This window comes from Tursiops truncatus, chromosome 1 (genome assembly GCF_011762595.2).
Source record: "Tursiops truncatus isolate mTurTru1 chromosome 1, mTurTru1.mat.Y, whole genome shotgun sequence".
Lineage (NCBI taxonomy): Eukaryota > Metazoa > Chordata > Mammalia > Artiodactyla > Delphinidae > Tursiops > Tursiops truncatus.
Window position 1 is genome coordinate 9,375,803 of NC_047034.1, and position 22,009 is coordinate 9,397,811.

Here is a 22,009-nt window from a genome sequence, read left to right on the forward strand (position 1 = left end):
GCTTACTGCTTAGCTTAGTTTTTAATATAAGTACTTCATTTTTTAAAACCGATGTAAATATTTTTAGAAAATGGCATTACACCATTAATGAATATTTAAGTATGTTACCAGGAGTGTTAATGTTGTTATTCATTTTTTTTGCCAGTTAATCTTTTATTTAAAAATCCCATCCATAAAATCACTCATCAGTGATAACTGATGAATAAAGTAACATATGGAGTGAAAGAGACATACAGAGAACAACATATGAAAGATATACATCTGATGTTTTACCAAAATTCCTCACTACCAAGTGTTCAAAAACCTGAAATTGACTTTATTCCCAAAACTTGCAATTGTTTTCTTTTCTGTTCTATTAAGTCAGAACATCTATAATTATAGCCTGGGATGGGGAATGAGTTCAGGAGGTGAGAAGGAAGGATTGCAGGTGAGGGTCTCTGGTTGGGATCTCTTAGAGGTCATTCAACATCCAATTTTTTAACAGATCATTTTGACACCCACTGTATTTTTACCCACTGCCAATCATCTGCTTCTAGGTGGTGAAAGTTTGATTTGTGACTGACTGTGCATTCTTAGAGAAAACCTGAGAGGCAGTCTCTGAACAGGAAGTCTTGCTGTATGACAACAAGAAGGAATTTGCAAACTGATGGTAAAAGGTCAATTTGCATATTCAATGAAAGGAACAGTGCGGTGTTTGAGGATGAGTAGGATAGTAGATTCTCAGGCCACGGCAGTTCTAATGGGGAGGAGATTCCTCTGCTGCTGTGAGAACAAGGTGCTGGCTGTGGCCCCGTGGGAAAAGCACTGTTCCTACCAGCTCTGCCTCTTATCAGCACGTGCCCTTAAGAAATAACCGAGATCTCGGGGGGTTTTACGTCTAAAAGGAGGGGATGTGATTTTAATTTCTAGGGTCCCTTCTGTCTTTTAAAGTTTTTTTTTCATCTCTAGGAATAATTTTTTAAATTTCCTATTTAAGTAGAGACTAAATTAAGGTTGGAACCTTCAAAAGAAATGTTGAAAAGGGTATATATAGCTTTTTTCCATTAAGTGCGCCTTAAGGGGGACTGAATATTCACAATCAGTGTGCATAATGTCTTCCTTTAAAGAATTTGCAAGTGTCCAGGGAATGTTCCGTTTGCATGATGTGTTTAAATGTTTATTTTTCAAGACAAAGGGGAGACAAAATTTTGTCTATCGAATGGTTTGTAGAAACATAAAATAAATCCTGCTATTTTTCCTGCATTTTCTAATGTTCAAATAATCTGCAAAATACAGATATCAACAAAGTTAAATAAATCTGTGAAAATAAAATGGAAACATGGAAGATCTGTTGAATCTTTATAGCTTTTCATATGGACGTGAAATTATTCGTAATTATCATGGGACATTTACATGTAGAAAGAGGGCAATTTTAGGAACATCTCAAAATAACTGCATTTAAAAAAATCTCTTTGAGTTTTATAAACAAGTTCCAGTGCTGAAGGAGTGAATAGATACTTAACTCCACAGTTATTTGAGTAGATAATATTGCAGTAATTTTTTATTTTATGGGATAGTCACTGCTATGCAGTTCATCAAATAAGGACTTAACCATGTTCCTTATTCCTTCTCGTTCCTTTATATTTGTATTGATCTAAGAAAACCAATCCTCCCAACCCTCAAGGTCCTTTTCATACATGCCTATGTGTGTCATTGAATTAAACCAAGTGATCTATTTTGACAGTTTGATCAATGGCATATATATATATATATATATATATATATATATATATATGCCATTTTTCTTTTTCATTAATCTGAGGGCTATACCAGTTTAGATAACCACCACATTATCAGATCCTGGTTGAAAAGGAATCGTTGATACACTAAATGAAGGGTTATGTTTTGGTTTAGAATTTCTCTTTTTACAGAAGTGAGGTTTTGACTAATGCAAATGGTATTTAAAATCATCTATATGATGCTAAACAGTCTCCCATGCAGCAACATGAAGATATATAGTTTCTTGAATTTATAATGTCATAAGAATATCCATTTATGGTTTGAGTGTATTATATGTCTATAAACTTCCTTTGTACTCTCCCAGTAGGAGATTTTTAAGTACCTGATAAAATAAACACATTCTAAACAAATGACTTAAACATTCAGGCTTCAGATATAAAATATTATTTTTCTATTGGAGTAAAACATGAATTCTAAACCCTAGAAAAACTTACATTGTGTTTGTATATTTAAAACATTCTAGCCTTGAAGTATAGTGATTGAGTTGATCTATCCTATCACTTGTTTTCCCCCTAATTATAATCTGATGGTTAGTTTGTCATTTACCTTCTTTACAAGAAAGGGAGCCATTTTTTATGATTTCCAACCTGTTTGCTATTTACCAGTTTCTTATAAATCTCTGACTTTAGAAATCGAGGAAAAGAATCCTTGGTCATCAGACTGTAGATCACCTGCTGAGCCTCATCAAAACATTTGAGAGTTGGTTCTGCAATATTCTTTGAGATGAGGTCCGTGGTACTGAAGTCAATGTTAATCTGTGGAAACAAATTTCATTGCGTTAGTTTAATCAAAGAACGCGTGGTTTAAACAGATGGTAGATACACATATGATTTGAATTTTTTTTCTAAACACAAAGTTAATCTGATCTAATCTAATCTAATCTAAACAACAGAGAGGTCACATATTCATTTTCTGGAATGCAGAACACATGTTCAGTTTAATTACATTTCCTAGGTTGAAAGTGTTGGCATTGACAGAGAAGAGGTCAAGCCTTATTTTGAGATTACAAAAAATGGCAAAGTGAAAGGCAAACAAGAAATTTTATGATTTTAGATTTCTTTTCCCTCCCATCCTTGATTTCTTTCTAGTACTTTGACCTTAATATGTAAAATGTACTTTTCATAGGCAGAGCAATAATTAGAATTTACTAGGTTGGCTTTCACCAATCCATTCCCATTCTCCATACCTCCCCGTGTTGTTTCCCATAATGCTGCTTTTCATCCTAATTTGTATTTCTTTTTGTTTGCCAAAATGGACCAAATAACACCCCCTTTCACAGACCACCATGCCTCCCATGGAATATACATATATACGTGTGTGTGTGTGTATATATATTCTTGTCCCTTGAGCACTACCACATGTAACTATTCTTAGCAAGCTGTAATAGAGATCTATTATATTGAACACATCATTCACCTGCAAATCTGTAAAATGCCCCAACCTTGTGGAGATACTTGTCCAGTTCTACCCATATTCCAGGATATATTTTGAGAAGCAGAAAATTTCACATCCAAGTTGTTTTACTTAAACTGGAAATATTCATGAAGCGCGAAAGAGATTTGAATCTTAAAATTCAAAGCTCACCAAAGGCAGGTGCTATATCTGTCTTATTTATCATTTTATTTCTTGGCACTTAGCCAATTATCTGCCACATAATAGGCAGTCAGTAAATATTTGTTGAATAGAATTATAATGTCTCTTGGTAAAATGTGGGAGACTATAAAAATGCCAGAATTTGGGGGTCTGGTAAAAGACTATAAATAACAATTTATGTTTATTGAATTGAAGTTAAAAGATAGGCAGGTAGACCTTCAATCAAATCTCTCCTCTGCTACTTACTTGCTATTCATATGAGTAAAGCAAGTTCTACAGTTTCCTTCAATTTTTGATTTCTATGGTATAAGAGAGGATAATAATAACATCTGTCTTAGAGTGTTTTAAGGACTAAATGAGATAAGTAATATCAAACTATTTCAGTATTATTATTGTAGGAAAAGAACAAAAGAAAAAAACTTTATTTTGAAAAGAATCATCAAAGACTACTATTTGCTCACTGATATTTTCTTTCTTTAGCGATTTCAGCTACTCAGGGATCCAGATTACATCTGCTTTGTATTTCTTTGACCATCCTTTCAGGTCCTCCATCAAAGTTCCAGATGAAATGCTGCAACTTCCTCGAAGGAATCAATTTCTGCTTCTTCATACAGGAAGATGGTGTGGCGTACTGGTAAGATTTTAGAATAGTTTTCCAATCTGTGCTCTAACACTTATGATGTTGCTGACCTGGGGTGAGTTACTTTCATATTTTCAAGCTCTGCTTTTTTATCTTGAAGCTTGGCCATTCTTGACTGAGTGGTTACAAGAATTAAAGTGAGATGATCCATAAAATCATTGATTCCACAAATATTTTGGGGTATGTTATGTGCCAGGTGCTTTCTATATTTGGGGAAAATACTATATACTTTCTGTGTAGTCTTAGTATTATACTAATACTATAACTAGTACTATTTTATATTTACACTTGAACGATGAGAAGAAGCAGGTTCTCTAAGAATCTGGGGAAGACCATTTCTGGCACAATAAACAAATGCAGAATCCCTGAGGCAAGAAAGAATTGGTTGTGTTTGAAGAGCCTCGTACCTGCATGGCAGGGGTGCAGGGTGTGAGAAAAAAGTTCCTGTGACTAGGTTGGGAGAGGAGGCCGAGGCCAAGTCTTGGGGGGCTTATGTGCTTTGGTAAGGGGTTCTTATCTTTCTACTAGAAGCAATGGGAAGACACTGAAGTGTTCTGAGCGGGGAGGTGGCATGATAACATGTCATGAATCTAGTATAGTGCCTGCCTCATGGACGGAATCAATGAGTAGTGGGTATTACCAAGATCTTGTAGTGGTTTCTGAACATCTAGTATAATCTGTTTCATAAATCCTATCTTGTGTTGTGGGGATATGAGAATATATGTTGCCCGTTTCCTCCTTCAACTATGCTGTTCGTTCTTTAATGGTGTCATCTGCAATTTGTTGAACTTTATATCCCCCATAAAGGTAAATATCGCAAGTTAACTCCTTTAGGCCTTCAGTCATTGGGTGAGTTTCCACTGATAGCAGGGCCAGTGTGTGCCTGGTGCAGAGTGCTGCCTTATTATTTTAATCAGAACTGAACACCTTCAGTATCTCCTCATTCCCTACTTAAAAAACCCAAAGCCCTGATCTTGGCATTCATGACCTATACAATATGGTCCAAACCTATACATTTTTCTCCTCTCCGTGTGCCCTGTATCCCCACTAAGGTAGACACTGCCCCTCCAATTTCTTATATTTTGTTATGGATGAATATTTTCCCATACCATCCCAGTCTAGCTGAAAATCACTCCTTCTCACCTAAGTCTTTCACAACCTTTTATGTCCTTAAGACTACATTCAAATAGCATCTACCTTGTGAGGTTTACTTGTAGATTTTTTCCCCTTTTCTGACCTCTGAAAGGGCTTTGGGTTACTTAGATAAGATTGACATTTTGCCTGCCCCTCACTATGCCTTGCACAGTGTAAGGATTCAATAAATGCATGTTGTACAAACAAAGTGGAAAAAAGCTCTACATTTGTTAAAAATCATGGTAAAATTTTAAGCAGAACTATTCCATTTCAATATGATACTGATAATTACTATGATTTGTTCAGATACACTAAGCTTGTACTTCTGACTTATCCCTCTCACTTTTCCGATTTGCCTGTTTTCCTGCCAAGAAGCTGCCAACATCAGCTCTTGATAGCTAAGTGATGAGCAGAGACACCATTCCCAGGGGATAATCAGTAGTCTTTTGAAGCTGCGTCTTGGCAATTCAGTTTAATGTCAGTGACAAAATATCACACCCACGTGTTTGTATAAATGTCATTATTTTCCTCCAAATTGTTCAAGCTGGAAACATAAGAATCATCTCTGCCACCTCTTTTACCCTCTGGTCTCTCTCCCTCGCTCTCTCTTTCTCTTTCTCTCTCTCTCTCCCTCTGTGTGTGTGTGTGTATGTGTGTGTGTGTGTGTGTGTGTGTGTGTGTGTGTGTGTGTATGTGCTTTCCTTATTCACCTTTTATTTTGTAATTTCACAATGCTGTTTTTCATTCTCACTCCTATCTCTCCAGTTTAACCTTTTATAATGTAATCTCTTCCCTAAACCATGGAATCTACCTCTTACCTGATACCTCCCCTTCTACACACTGTGGACAGCATTACTATATCAGTTTCACCAAAATATCACTTTCATTATATGAATGTTCAGCTGACAAGGCATCACTTTCTATAGCATAAAATTTAAACATTTTACCCTGGCATCTGAGCTTCCTCCTACCTGGACTTCAAAGTGTTGTTTTGAAATCATCTCCTACTTATCTTTGGTGATATCCACAAAGTTGGTCTACGTTCTGTTCCGAAAGTGAATTTTGTATCTAAAGCCCTCGTTTATGCTGTTTCACCATCTAAAATCCCACTTGCCTCCACAGTTTTATTCTGTACGGATTATCCTAAATCCCTTAGGATTCAGCTTAAGTTGAATATCCTCCAAGAAGCCTTCCCTGATCACAGACGGAAAGTCACTGTAATTTCCTTATCATCATACATTATTTTGATGTAAAAATCTTAAGAAATTTGATTTCTTGTTTAAACAGATTTGGATACAATGGCTTCTATTAATGTTAAGTATTCAATCTGATAATCAGAGAGAGAAGATTTGTCACTACAAAGGGAAATCAGTAGCCTGTGGCATGGAATTTACCTATCTTTTATCTGCTATCTTTTCCCTATTTTTTTCATTAATTCTTTTTTCTCTGCATGTCCCTCAAAGTATGAGCAGAGCAGATATGCATTATCTAAGTTCTTGGCCAAGTCTTCTCTTCCTGGGTTTTTTTCCTTGGTGACTGTGTCTTCTCCCATTTTCAAATATTTAAGCAATGTCATTATCTCTAAAATAACCCTAAGAATGTTTAAAGATGATTACTTTAACTGTAAATAATAATAGTTAACATTCATCAGATATTACTACTGTTGTGCTAAGTCTTTATATGGCTACTTTACACACACTTGTAAGATGGATAGTATTATCATCCCTATTTTTCTGGGGAAAAAAACCCACCTCATCTGAAAAAGTAGTTGTTTCTTGCTAGTCATTTCTGTAATTTATTCATTTAAAGTATTTCACTGAATGGGTGCTTAGGAATTACGCTAAGATCTGACTATATAAAGATGATTATGTTGAAAGTCAGACAAGAAGACAGATTTTGAGAAAGTAATCCAAAGGGAAAAATACACCTTCTGAAAAAAAAGCTTTTTGAAAGAAATGAGATTGTAAGCTGAGAATCAAGGTATTATTATGGGTATATAAGTTTAAGGAGGGGACTTGGACATGGGAGGGAAAACTGGAAGAAGCCCAGTGGGTTTTCAGGAGGAAAAGGGCAACAGTCTGGAAAGGCATGAAGGTCCAGACCACATAGACTTCTATAGGTCTTGTTAAATAATTTTTAATTAACCTGAGAGCAATGAGGAGAATTTTAAGTACAGTACTGATAATAAACACATGTTTGAAAAAAACATATCACTGGCTGCTATATGGTATAACAACTAGGTGTGGATAAAGGGAAGAAAAGTTAGGAAGTCATACCAGAAATTCAGGTGGTCAATCATGGTGGATTAGGCTGGGTCATGTCACAGAGAATGAAGGGAAATGCATAGATTTCAAAGGTATTTAGAAAGTAGAATAGATGGAACTTGTGATTGAATATTTATGAGCTGGGATGAGGAACAAAATCTTTAAGGATGACTGGATTTTAGAAATATTCTGAAGAATGAGATGACAGAGTGTTGATGGGTTGGATAAGGCATGTAAGCAGAAGAGAACCAAGTATGACTATCGGCTATTTAGCCAGAGCAAAAAGGATGGAGTTGCCATTAACCGAGATGGAGAGACTCAGGTAGAAGAAAGGTTTGAGAAGAAAATTAGGACTCAGATTTGTTTAAGTTTGAGATGCCCTCTTAAAGCCAGAGGGCTGGAAGAGATCACTGGGGGAGTAAATGTAAGCAGATAGTAGAGGAGAACTGCCTCCTCTCATGATAGTGTGTGCTGGGTTATGAGTAGGAACAGCAAAATAAGTTGTTAAAGAGTGGTGAAGGGGCTTCCCTGGTGGCGCAGTGGTTAAGAATCCGCCTGACAATGCAGGGGACACGGGTTCAAACCCTGGTCCGGGAAGATCCCACATGCCGCGGAGCAGCTAAGCCCATGAGCCACAACTACTGAGCCCACGTGCCACAACTACTGAAGTCTGCGCACCTAGATCCCATGCTCCACAACAAGAGAAGCCACCACAATGAGAAGCCCGCATACCACAATGAAGAGTAGCTCCCTCTCGCCACAACTAGAGAAAGCCCCTGTGCAGCAACGAAGACCCAACACAGCCAAAAATAAATAAAAATGAAAATAAAGAAATTTATTTTTATAAAAGGGGGGGAGTCAGTAAGAGACGAAGAAATTGAGTCCTAGAAGCCAACTGAAGATAGTATTTCAGTTAAGAGAGGGTGATCACCGTTGTTAAATGCTCCTGAGGAGTCAATCCGGGTGAGGTTTGAGAATAGTCTACCCAAAGTGCCTTGTCTTTTCTTCTTGACTTCCCTGAAATTTCAGTATCAGGACAAAAGTGAAAATATTAGGCCTAATATATATTTTGACATATACATTCCTTTAATATAATCACTTTTGAAGGCATGTCTGCGAACTGCACCCCCAACTTTGCATTTATCTCAAATTTGACTTTTGGCTGAGTTGTATCAATTTCTATCTCAAAAAGTAAGAACAGAGGAGATGTTAATCTTGGAGTAGTTTGAAGGCAGACATCTTATCAGGTGGTAACCCTCTAGAGATGCAGACCTTCCAACTGTGTGGTCTTGAGTCCCTCCTGAGCTGCTTGGGAATTGCAGGGAAGCTTAGACTTGTCTGAGGATCTCAAATTAGTAGGTCCAGAGCATGGGTTGAATGTCGTATTGACTGATGAAATAAACACAGTTATATCTATATTATTTACCGATGTGAATAATCACTTGCATTTTGTTTCTACGGATACACTTAAGTTTCAAGGATACTGAGAAATACCTTTAATTTGCTTATTTTTCAAAAGGTCATGAATTACCTTAGCTATCTGAGACCACTGCACTGCCAATCTCAGAAAACAAGACTTAGGCTTGTGATTCTCATGGAATGACAGCTGAGATGTCATCGCAGCTGTTTAGCAGCTTTTAAATCCTGTCAATTTTGAAAAGGCCTTGACACAGCTGACATTGACAACAATCCATTGCATTAAAATGACTACCTTCTGACTGGTGTTTGTGATGGTTGTTTAAAAACGATATTATTATAATGAGCCAGAGATATTTTAATACTCAGGTGATTTTGATAACTGCAAGTTATGCAAGCCAATTCCTCACTTCTATACTAGCAGTTTTAAATTCTTTTGGCTTCCAACAAATTATTTTAGCAGGAAGAATGCATTTTAAACTGTACCTTTTGGCTCTCTTGTGACCCTGAACTGTGCTTTATATATTTTTACATAATTTGAATGAAAAGTTCTCAGTTGAGCTCTCACATTCAAATGAGATAGACTTTTCCTCATTTAGAATGTATAGTGTAGCAGGAGACTGTCATTATGCAAAAAGTGTGTGCATGCATATGTAAAACGCCTTGCTCAAATAGGGCAGGCAGCTTCCTAGACCTCATTCACAACAGAGCTTAAAAATTACTATTCAAATTAAAGCCGCCTATAATCATGTTTTTGGTTACATAATTCTGTTTAATCACCACTAAAACCTCTAGTATTACTTCGTTTTTGGCATCATTAAACGCACACGAATATCCTGAAATATATTCTCAAGGGCGGCTATAAAAGTTGAGAATAGCCAAGTTTGTAACGTCAAGAAGGAATCCGTCTTGCACAGGACTGTATCCTTTTGTTATGATTGGTTTTAAAGACAGAAATAAGTGACACGAGATGGGAGGCAGTACTAATACCTTAAATTGGACAAGAGAAATGGAAAAAATAATCAAATATATGTGATCATAACATATAAAAGCATGATGGATATGGATTGTTAAAAATAGATGTAGATAGCAAATGTTATCTGGAGCAGCTGAAAGAATCAGATTGACTGGTTTCCTTCACCAACCCCACCATGCTAATCCAAGATTAAGTAGTGCAGGGACATGTGCAAATTCAAAAAGCAATAGCCAGGACATGGAAGCAATCTAAATGTCCATCAACAGAGGAATGGATAAAGAAGATGTGGTACACATATACAATGGAATATTACTCAGCCATAAAAAGAAACAAAATTGTGTCATTTGCAGAGACGTGGATGGACCTTGAGACTGTCATACCTAGTAAAGTAAGTCAGAAAAAGAAAAACAAATATTATATATTAATGCATATATGTGGAATCTAGAAAAATGGTACAGATGATCTTATTTGCAAAGCAGAAATAGAGACACAGATGTAGAGAACAAAAGTATGGATACCAAGTGGGGAAGGGGGAATGGGGTGAATTGAGAGACTGGGACTGACACATACACACTACCATGTATAAAATAGATAACTAATGAGAACTGACTGTATAGCATGGGGAACTCTACTCAGTGCTCTGTGGTGACCAAATAGGAAGGAAATCCAAAAAAAGAGGGGTTATATATATACCTATGGCTGATTCACTTTGCTATATAGCAGAAACTGACACAGCAGTGTAAAGCACCTATACTTCAATAAAAAACAAACAGCTGAGCATTTTGTTTTTGAGTTGAAATGCAGCAATCATTCTTTCAGAGGGCCAAAATGATACTGCAGGTTATTAGAAGAAATATTCCTGCCACTTTGTTTTCCTTTATAGTTTAAGAAGTTATACAAATTAGAGGGAATATGAGAAGAGAAATACAGCTTTTGATAGAAAGGAAGATAGACTCTGTGTGACAAGATAATTTTATGTTTTTGCCTTTAGCGTAAACACCAAGGTTCCCAGGCTGTGTCATGAACATTGAAAATAAGTGGTAGATCTAAGAAAGGAGTTTAACATGTAAAAGCCTGGGCAGAAGACCTATGTCCTCATGAGCTGTGTACCTTAATGACTGTAGGACCCATCATTTTCTCTCTAAGGCTCAGTTCATTTTTTCACCTGTATAGGGTAGATGATTGTAATGCCTCCCTAAGATAGTGAACATGGTGATCAAATCAGACAGTCCATGTAAAAGTCCTGGACAGATGTGGCTTATGGTTTCTTTAGCTCTGCTTTTCTTTCTTTCCCCCTCTCCCTCCCCCTTTTCCTTCTCCTTCTCCTCTTTCTCTCTCTCTCTCTCTCTCTCTCTCTCTCTCTCTCTCTGTCTCTCTCTCTCTTCCTTTTTAAGAGATCCCTTTAGTTTAAGACAAAATAAATAAGGAGCAGAAATCACTGGGTTGCAGGAGGTGCTCTTGCCTGCACTTATACTCCAAGGCACCCAGTACTAGGCTTCTTTCACTACTGGACTAGCCTTCTAGGCACCAGTGGGTCCTTTGGTTGACCTCCACTTCCACTACTATCATCCTTCCCTCCTCCCATTTTGTCTTGTTTTCATCTACACTCAAATTTCTGACCAAAGCTTACTAATTAACTTCTTTTGAGGTACACTTCCTGATCCCTTAGACTTGGATTTTTCTGTTGCATGAGACCACATCACCTGTGTTTCCCTATCTCAACACTCATGGAAGTTTATTGTAATTACCTTTTTATACTACAGTTTTCCCACCACGATGGTTAGCTTTATTTATTCAGAGACTGTCTTTTTCTTAGTGGCACCAGCAAGGTGCTTGGTATGTGATAGACACCTATCTATTGATTAGTGTACAGAAACTTAGGAAATTAATAAACAAGCAAACATTTTATCTGGAGGTGATTCAATAGCTGGGGGGCACTGTTGGCAAGCAGCAACTTGTGGGGCAGGACCAAGACTCAAAATAACATCAGCACCTTGTGGGAGTGACACTTAAAAAATGCAAAGAAAATAGGAATACAAAATGGAAGATACAAAATTGGCATTCCAGTAATATCAGGAAATGCCTCTAGTTGCCCATGGGCTTCTCTCTACCAAGAATTCATATATCTATCTCTTCCCTCAAGACTCAGTTTAAAACTAACCTCATTTAAAATAAAGGCCTTATCTCAATATCCTGCCTCAGAACTATTCAATCATTATGTCCTTTTAGGTATAATGCAAACAATTTCACCTCTTACTTCTCTTTTTTTTTTTTTTTTTGGCACTTAATCATTTGTTGCTTTCCTATTTTTTTCCTAGAAAAAAATAGCAAAGTTCTAGAAATTAGAACTTAATTTAGTCCTAGAAATCAGTTCTAGAAATTTCATTTTTTAACCCAATTAGGTTGAAAGTTTCTTTTGAGCCAAACTATAGTTTCAACCTGTTTTATTTTCTTGGATTTTCTTATCGAGCTGCCTCATTCACACAAAACATTGCATTATACTTCTGTGTTTATTACCTGTTCTCTTGCCTAGACCCAGCTTCCCTTCCAATGGAGGGAATTTATCTAATGAAGGTGAATCATAGGCACAGAATAAGCACCTATTGATGTGAAATAAAAATACGAGTCAATAAATAACATTGTACTACAATAAAAATAAAAGCAAAAAATCCAGACAGGTATTTGAAAAAGCGTCCTGCACAACCCATTAAGACATCTTTTCCTTTATGACTGTAGTTTCTTCTGTTTCATGTTATGATGTCCTCACATTTAATAAATACATTTAGGAATTAAATATTTTATACTAACATTTTTTACTTAAGAAACTGCCAATGTATTGGTTCCTGGATTGGTCATACTATGAAGTTAAATTTATATTAAGTTTTCAACATTACAATGTAGTATGATTTGGAACATTTTCTAATCTCACAGAATGACAATCAACATAGTTGTCTCTTTAATCACATATTTTCCATCCTGACCAATTTTCTTTCTAATATAAGGGAGTGATGATACAAACATAATGTATATAAATGATATAAATAAAACATAAATACTTAAAATATGTCAGTGTCTTAGCTGAATATAAAAATATTATTTAATTTTTTGAAGATTTACATTCTTTTGAAACCAAGTAATATTTTTTTGAAAATTTCCAAATATTATGAAATTAGTGGTCCGAATTGAAGGAAGAATAAATACAAGTTTAAGAATTCTTTTTCTTTGCCACTCACAAGTTCTTACTGTGTGCAAAGTAAGCCCACTTTAAAATATATATTGCTTATCTAATAATTTTCTCATTTTCAAATCACTTAGTCAAAATATCTGGCTCACAGTTATTTTTTTTTCCTGCAGTACCTTCTGAAAATATTTCGGTACAATCCATTCAATGAGTAGCTCTTTCTATCTGAAACTAGTGATTTGCTGTCATGTTTTTCTAATTTGTGTTCACATATATACGTTTATCAAGTCTTTTGTGGCTTTTCCTCAAGTGTTCTTTGAAGTTAGTTAATGGGTGTTTTCCGGTAGATTCAGTAGCACTTACAGTGACTTGTGTAAAGAAAAAAGGGATTAACAGTAGAAGCTAACACAACATTGTAAAGCAACTATACTCCAACTAAAAAAAAAAAAAGGATTACACTTTTTAAAACCTGTTCTGCCCCATGTAGACCCTAGACACTTGATCTCATTCATCATTCTCATCTCTCCTGTGTGGTTGCTACATGCTTTTTCAGAGATACATTTTTAGATGTAGAAACTAAGGCTCAAAGGGGTGAAATAGATCACCACAAGATTACAGGATTTGAATCTGTATCTCTAACCTTCAGGTTTTCCACTGCATCACATGATTAGTGTAGAAACCAGAGAGATGGTAACACTGTAAAGGAGAGGGCATGAGGTCCACTGCGATTATTATTATCTCTCATAGAGACCTGAAATTTCAATTTTTGTGTGCAGTTTTGCCTATTAGAATAGGAAACTGAGAACCATTATTAACATCAATTTATAGATAGGGATCATTTGGTAAATTTAGTATATAGTCTAATTGTAAATTGTCTATTTGCATCAATTAACAATTATTGTCATGCTTGCAACTTTGTAGGTGAGGAAATAAAGACATAAAAAGTTGAAAAGAAACTAAATGGGATTTAATAGACATCTGGATAATGTGACCTTGTCATTGTTCTCTGTTTTAGGGTATTCTACCAAGGAAATTGGTTATAATTTTGATTCTTTATGAGAGTCAGTTTTACAGCTATAATTGAATATAGAAAAATGGAGAATACTGTCATATGAATCTCATTCTTGAATTAATTTTCCACTTAGGAAAATCATATTTTCCAACCTCCATATCAAATATACCACTTTGTCATGTGAAGCCCACCTACTAGATAAATCTAAGCTACTTCCCACCCTCTCTTTATCTCTACTGCTGCCTGGCCAGCCTTATCCCCCTGCTTCTTGTTAGCAGTATCCAAATGCTTGTGATTTCTGGAAAACGCTAGGGAGCTTTGTACATCCAGGCTGCACACTGTGCCCGCAGTTTGAAATATTCTTTTTTCATTTGCTCTCTTGATGAATATTGCTTATTTTTAATGACATATCTTTTTCATATGTGAACCACCCGGCAAATCGGTCCCTAAATTCTCCAGATAGACTTAATCGCTCTTTCCCACTGTGCTAATAACAAACTTTAATTATTTAAATTATTAAATTGCTTATTTTGTATTTGACTGTTTTTTATCACATGTCAATCTCCCCTTCTACTCTGTGACTTCATTGTGGGAACAGGCACTCAAAAATAACTCCATTTAATGAATCATACTAACAGTCATATTATATTTAATGTGTAACTGATGGACTATAGAGAGATACCTTGAAGACTGCAATTGGTATATAAGAGACAAATGCACTTTAGTAATTGGAATTGGAAATAATTAATGGCAAATAATTGGGAAGACAATGACTGTTGTAAATGTATATACACACTTCTTTGTCTTCAATGAGAATTTTGTCATACCCAATAATAACCTCTTTAGACACTTCAAGGAGACAATGTAATCTATTATTTGAAAAGCAGCCATAAATTTAATTATATTTCATGTAGTAAAAATTAATTAGATGGACAAATTATTAAAAAGTATGAAAGTTTTATGTCCTAAAGTAGTAGCTGTACTATTTTTTTTAATTATTACCATATAAATTTATTTTGGAAGGGAAGATTAGGAAAAAAAACAAAACTATTTTGTCCAAATTGATAATTTATTATATATTGTAACTTTGAATCCAGCTATAATTAAAAGATTACATTTCTTACTAGAAGATTTTTTATACATAATATTTGAGAATGTTGTCTTAAAATAATCATTCAGTAGATGGATTCATAAAGAAGAAAAACATCTGGCTTTCAAACCAATACCACAATAAGTAGGATATGTCTAGAGTTGATTTCAAAGCCTTTTAGGGAATGAGACATTAATCAACTTGACAAATCTTATATAATACATTTTCAGTTTTCTGGAATTATTTATTGATTTTTAGATAGTGACTGGGAAATGAATGTTGAAATAGCTCCACAGGAGTTATGTTCTTTTCTCTTTCCCCCTTTGAACTTCAGGCTAAGCTTCAATTGTTTCACATCTCTGTGATGTTATACTTTACCAATATATGCTACAGTAATTAATGTCCATCTAAAACTTGAACTATTGATACGGCAACTTTATGCCCTAGATTTTCGGAAATGTTTGCCTTTCATCTATGCTGTCCTCTGTTCTCACTAGTACAATAACTTCTCATACCATGAATTTTAATTTTGGATTAGAGAATTTAGTAACTGTCACTTAGGAGGATATCGGTATTTCAACTCCAGGGAAAGATGATGACTTGTGCTAGTGGTTTATGTTTGGTGCTAGTAGTTTCATATAGGTTCCTGTTTGCTGCTTATGCATTAAAACTCTCTGCCTATGTTATATTTAGTGAGGAATCAAAGAAGTTTTAAAATATATATATAGTTAAACATTAAGGGAGTATGCAGAGATGATCATGGTCTGGCTCTGGAAATGAAGTCAAATATAAATGAGATGTTACACACATAAAACACTTTATGGGGTCTATTCTTGGAGTCATTGCAGGTTTCTCTCTAAGGCCCTTTCTACATACTTGCCCCTCAGCCCCAGCTAGTGATCTAATCTTTATATCAGAATGGCTCCCCTTTGATAGTTTAATAAGAGAAGACCTCTGCCCCAAGAAGGTACTTAGCCAGAGGGGCTAAGAGGGCCCTGCCCCTCTGCTGGTTTCCCTGGTAACCGGTGAGCCAAGCTGATGGCAATTCCCCCTATAAATGGTAACCTCCCTATTTCCCCCCCCACCCCGGCCCCGACTCCCCTGCGACGTCGGCCACCACGTCCTGCCCGCCGTCCACCACACATGGTGGGGTGTCGCTCCAGGACCTTGCTTCAGACATTTAAGCTCCGCCATCCATTAAACCATTGATGACTCTTTCGCTGAGTCCGGGCTCTTTCTTTTGTCTTGAAGCTGGGCAAGTGCAGGCCTCGTAGGCCAGCGGGGTGCAGCCCAACAGCCATCAACGAAATAAAGGTAAGCAAACCCCTCTTTTGGAAGGGAAGACATTATTATATGCTGTTTGTCGGTCTCCAAAGTACTAAATGTAAAGAATTTACACTGTTGGTTAGTAGTTGTTTTTTCCCTCACATACATACCTTTTTGATTTTAAAAATTTTATTCCAAATTGACCTCCGTGGTTTACAAAAGGGAAAATGAAAGTGAATTTGAAATCCAGCAGCACGTTTAAGTAGGATTTCTGTAGAGCTGTTAATTTTTGACATATTAGACTATTTTTAAGAGCCTGCGTGTCGTGCTCAGAAAACAGAAACCTTTAAGCACATAGAAGGTGCTTTAAAATATTTGCTGAATCAGTGCCAGAGGATCACGGTAAGGAACTTCTTTTTGAATTTACCAACATTTTCTGTTTGAATACATAGTGACAATTTAATTTCCCTCAAGATGGACTTCGCGCCTTTCAGTGGGGAGCAGATTTGTTAGCAGATAAATATTCACTATTGTGGAATATTTCACCCACCTCTTCAGGGGCATCAGCTTCAATGAATTCAGAATAAATCATCTTGGCTTTGGAAGCAATTTTTTCTGCACTTTCTGTTTTCTTAAAGTCTTCACAGGCAAGCCAGAGCTCAGCGTTTTCTTCACTGAACTCTGATTTTAGGAATGTTCAAAAAGCATCTAGACCAGCTATAAGATATATGAGAAAAAATTTGTTATATCACACAGTGCAGTCATACGACCAAAACAAGTACGTTGTATAGGGTGAGCATTTGAGGATTCAGTGACAAATATTTATCATCCCTCTAAATATAACATTTATATATTTTAGTTTTTAACTTTAGAAAACTTTATTTTGGATCAGTAGTCATAAACATAAAACATTTATATCTGTATTTCTACAATTAGCATTTTTTAAATTGAATAATAACAGGTAGTACTTGAAGTCTGGGATTCTCATAGGTCCCACCTCTTCCCATTATCTTATTTTCAGCCAAATTTACACATTTATTATTCGTTGCATTCATAAATAAAGTTTGTGACCACCTGTTTAGACTCTTCCTTTCTCTAGTTTCCACATTAAAATGTGCCCCGAAAATGTGCCCCGAAATCTTCTTTGGCACTCCTAGAGTTTCTTTGGGAAGGTAATGCTTCTAATAAATCTTTTAAGGCCGAGGATGGTTAAGAGTGGGCCTCTACAGAGGTAGCAGGTTAGAAAGATTACTGTCAAATTCCCAGAGTTGCCTGAACTAAGCCAGTCCTTTCAGTTCGTGTTACTCAGTTTCAGTTGGAGCCTTCTGATGGCAGTGTCTGATCATAAGTGAGACTGTGTTTCTCTGAGGAGGAAACACCCTTTGGCGCATTTGTCGCTCAGAGGGATTTGCCTTCCTACACGTTGGTGGGTTTCTCTTCCACCTGCCATGGGGGCCCCCATGCCTGCGCTCAAAGCAGCTCCTCCCTGGCTGTGTGCTGAAGGGCTGACCCTTCAGGTCGCAAAGTAGAGAGAAATAAATTTATGGAGAATCGGGGGAAAGGAAAAATTGACCAGCAAAAAAGAAAATATCGGAAAAAAGTGTATGGGAAAGGGGCCTAAGTTAGCTGTTCGTAGGTTGCTGCAGGTTGGAAGGAAGGTGAAGATTAGTGAGAGAAAATAGAAAAGGGCTTCATGGAGCAAGATTAAAGTGTCTAAAAACACTATTAAAAATAGATTTAACAAGCTTTTAATTATTCGAAATAGAGTTGAAATAGCAGGTCACTGCAAAGGGTTTTCAGGTACCAATGAAAATTCTCAGTAGAAATATTGGAGAGTGTGGATGTTGTTAATATGTGAGCACTATAAAAAATTCAATTAACTGCACATTTCTTGCATTTAAAAATACATCTGAGAAGCTTCTGAGATTCTGTGACACATATTTGGGTTATAAAAATCCTCTTAGTAGCACAGTTAAAATTTTCCATGAGGTCCAAACAATGGTGAATTGGACAGGTCTAAACAGAGTTTAGACTAAAATCTATTTTATATAGGAGATTAAGCAATAATACTGAAAGAATATTGTAGATTCATGTCTGGCACTATTTTGTTTGTGTGTCATTAAAGCATATGAAGCTTTTTCCCAGTGAGGGTTATCTAAGTGCATCCCAGAGACAGGAAGTTAGAGATCAAGAGACCATCGTTATTTTCTTCCCACCTGCTATTTTAATGCAGGGCTGCATCAAACTAACAACCATTTCCTTCTTTTCTCCTCCTATTGCTCTGTTTGGACACAAGGGAACAGAATAAACAACTAAAACTGGGGCTAGTTATCTCTGTCTTGGACACACTATTGTTGAACTACTCGTCTACCCTATACATACAATTTGAATGTTCATAGGATGTCGAGTGACTTTGGAATAATATGGTCCATACAATCACTATCATGTCATCTGAGGACTCTCTACAGGAGGGAATGGCTACTGCTTAGGCACAGCAGGGGCTGATGGGTAGAATAGGTCAGCAATAGGTGGCAGAAGCCACACTAATACATGCGAGACATATCCTCAGGTCACAAGACAAGGAGGTCATATGGTAAGTCGTTTAACCGTTTAAAGCATGAAAAAGCATGAGAGCTATTTCTCTGGTTTCATAAAAAGCAAAAACCAAACAGCTTTGCAGATGAATCTATGACTTTTCTGCTTTATGCGGGAATGAGGTACAAAAATCCCAGGAGGTTTGCAGGTGGAAGCATTTGCCTTCATCTAACACCTTCCATGTCTCTGTTCTGCGGTGCTGTCCCAGCCAACTCTCCACCTGCAGATACCTTCCTGAGGCTCTTAGCAAACCTGATCTGTCCCTCTGGTTATGTATTTAAGGAAAAAAGAGACACGCCATTCGAAGCTTACAAAAATGCAATTCCGTATCTCTGACATCTTTAATATATGTCCTGAGTTGGATTCTAGGTGTACTGTGGATTATTTTATGTCTATGCTTCGGGAATTAGTTATTTGAGAATCATAAAATGAAAGTGTAATTTTGTCTATTTCAGTCTAATTGTGCATATAGATAAACAGCCATGAAGAATTTATTCAGCTTTACCATGTTTTTAACTTTTCTAATATTTACTTTATAAATTTAAAGTGGAAATGCCATTTGATTAGAACAAACAATACTGCATTTCAAACATTTTCTATGTATGTCTCTATAATGTCATTTCTATCCCATATGAAACAGAAATACTGCCAAGCAGGATTATGTATAACAAAAGCAGAATTCTACATATCTTTGTAAATGACTATTTTGTATTAAATTCTTAGATGTTTTATTTATAATTGACCAAAATTACCTTATTAAGCCATCATATTAATTGAAAATATATATCCACAATGTACATATTAATATATACACACACATTTAAATATGTTTTTGTATTCACTAAAGTAAGAACTCATTTGAAATAAATATTGATACTTAAACTTTATTTTAGCCTGCAGGACATGAAAAACAAGTGATTTATTTAAATTTTCAACTTTTCAATAGTTTGTATGTGTCTTTCAATTTGTAACAAAGGTAGTCATGATATACATCAAATGATAATGAGTCTAAGAAAATGACAACTTTATCACTTCCTATTTGGGATTTTCTTTTTGTTTTAACGTTTGGAATTTCTATCATCTTGTCTTATTTTGGACCCAACCTAATTCCATTTAAACTTTGGGCCTGTATAAATTTGTGTGAGTTTTGTGAATCTCATTCTTCAAATATTGATCAAACTCATACTGTATAACATGACTACAACTTTCAGAATTTAATAATTTTATTTTAATCATGGTATTTTTAAACCTATTATTAGTTGGATCTTACCTTGGTTGGTTAAAAGTGTATCCATATTTTCAGAACACACTGTTGTTTCTGTAGTTGGTGACCTGTGGAAACAGCATCTACCCTTGATAATAGCATTGTGATCTTTTTCTTCTATAACCTATAGTAATATTTGAGTTATGTGTATTTATTGAATTATATCATTTAAATTAGCTTTGCTTCATGAATTAAACTGCAAAAGGTCAACGAGAATTATATAATGTTTTCCACAGTAGAGAGCAATAGCAAATCAAAGTGGGAAGTAATTTGACATCAGCAAATTATTAATCTGGCCAACAGTGTTAATAATACTTACAAATTCTTGAATTCTAATAAAGGCACGAGAGAGATTGCTCATTGTTCTACATAGGCTCGTGAATTTCTTCTCAGCTATATTAATTGTTAATTTATACGGCATTACACTAGTCTATTCCTGAAGAGTTATCATGATAGCAATAATGACGAATGAACTATTTTCTAAGTTTTCACAGTATCCAGAATTGTCCATTTCATAATTATGCATCTTAAAAAAGTTTTTTTAAAGTTTTGATTAAGGATTTCTAACATGTGATGATTTTAAAAATGTTTATTTATAGTATTTTGAGAAGTCTTTACCTACTCTGAGACAGCCTTTATTTCTCTTTAGACTGGTATGCTTCCAGTTCTGGGTTGATTTATTTAAATCTAGGAATCAGTCAGGACAGAGTAATATCTTTTCCAAAGCATTCAAAAAATTTATTGACTTAAGTCTTCTAAAGAAGGTATACTTTTAGGGATGTGATGTAGAAATAATAAATCAGATTTGAGATATAAACTTTCTGAGATGTAAATATATCATGCATTATTCCCCTTAATAAACAAAGATCCTGATGAAATAAGCCCCCATCCACAGAAAGCATCAGCTACCCAGAAGAAAAATTTTGGATAATGTAGCTGTGATGTGCAAATGACTTCGTTATGGAAAGGAATGGTCTAATTGAAGGTTTCTATTAAAATGATTGATAATAAAATAGAGTCTCCCATCCAGTCATTCTTATAAACTTTTGCATATCAAGGTGACTAGATGTATGTAGCATCTATGCTACATACATAGATGCTACTAGCATATATGCTAGTGTGACTCGATCTCTAAGCTTTTTTATTCTATTACTTTGTGTGATTTGCTGCAGTTTTCATCATTTGTGTTAGGAGTGACTCTGCTCCCTTCTGCTGTTGCAGTTGTAGTTATATTTTCAGATAGTAATGTCTGTCCTTGTAGAGGCTACATGGGGAGGCTAAGTTGACAGGGAACTCATCTTGCTACCTCCCATTACTCTTATTTCCTATCTCCCATTTCTTTTACTTTCTTCCCCAATGGCAGGCAACTGATTTTCCTGTCTCCCTTGATCTACTAAATCCTGGGGACACAAGGTTTCCTGTGAAGCCATTTTGAAATGTTTTTTTTTCATTCAAATGGACATTTTAAAAGATTTAGGTTGCATTTCCATCTTTCATAAATGCAGAATGGGACCCGACATAAGATCTAATTTTCTGTAGAAGAGCTTGTGTGCACTATGAAAACCGTTACTGTAAAATGCTTACATTATATTTCATGTGAGTCAAATATTGTCTTCTGTCAAATATTAGGGATTCTATCAAATAGTGCTAAAATTATATGATTGCTTAAAACGCACGTGTTTAAAATGTTGTGTGTATTTGTAGATTGAAATTTGGTGGTTAGCATGGTACTCAAATTTCTACTTAGTACCTGTGGAGTGTATGTCCATGAAGAGTGCAGAGAGTTTTGATCCCTAGTC

General features: G+C 35.7%; 1 protein-coding gene across 1 annotated transcript; it reads right to left on the reverse strand.

Annotated features, from left to right (window-relative positions):
• Positions 1 to 2,330: 2,330 nt before the first annotated feature.
• RGS21 (regulator of G protein signaling 21) lies at positions 2,331 to 20,571 on the reverse strand. Its single transcript, XM_004327127.2, is given in 4 exon segments — positions 2,331 to 2,534; positions 16,902 to 17,068; positions 20,217 to 20,334; positions 20,530 to 20,571. Coding segments are annotated over 4 exon segments (531 nt in total).
• Positions 20,572 to 22,009: the final 1,438 nt, after the last annotated feature.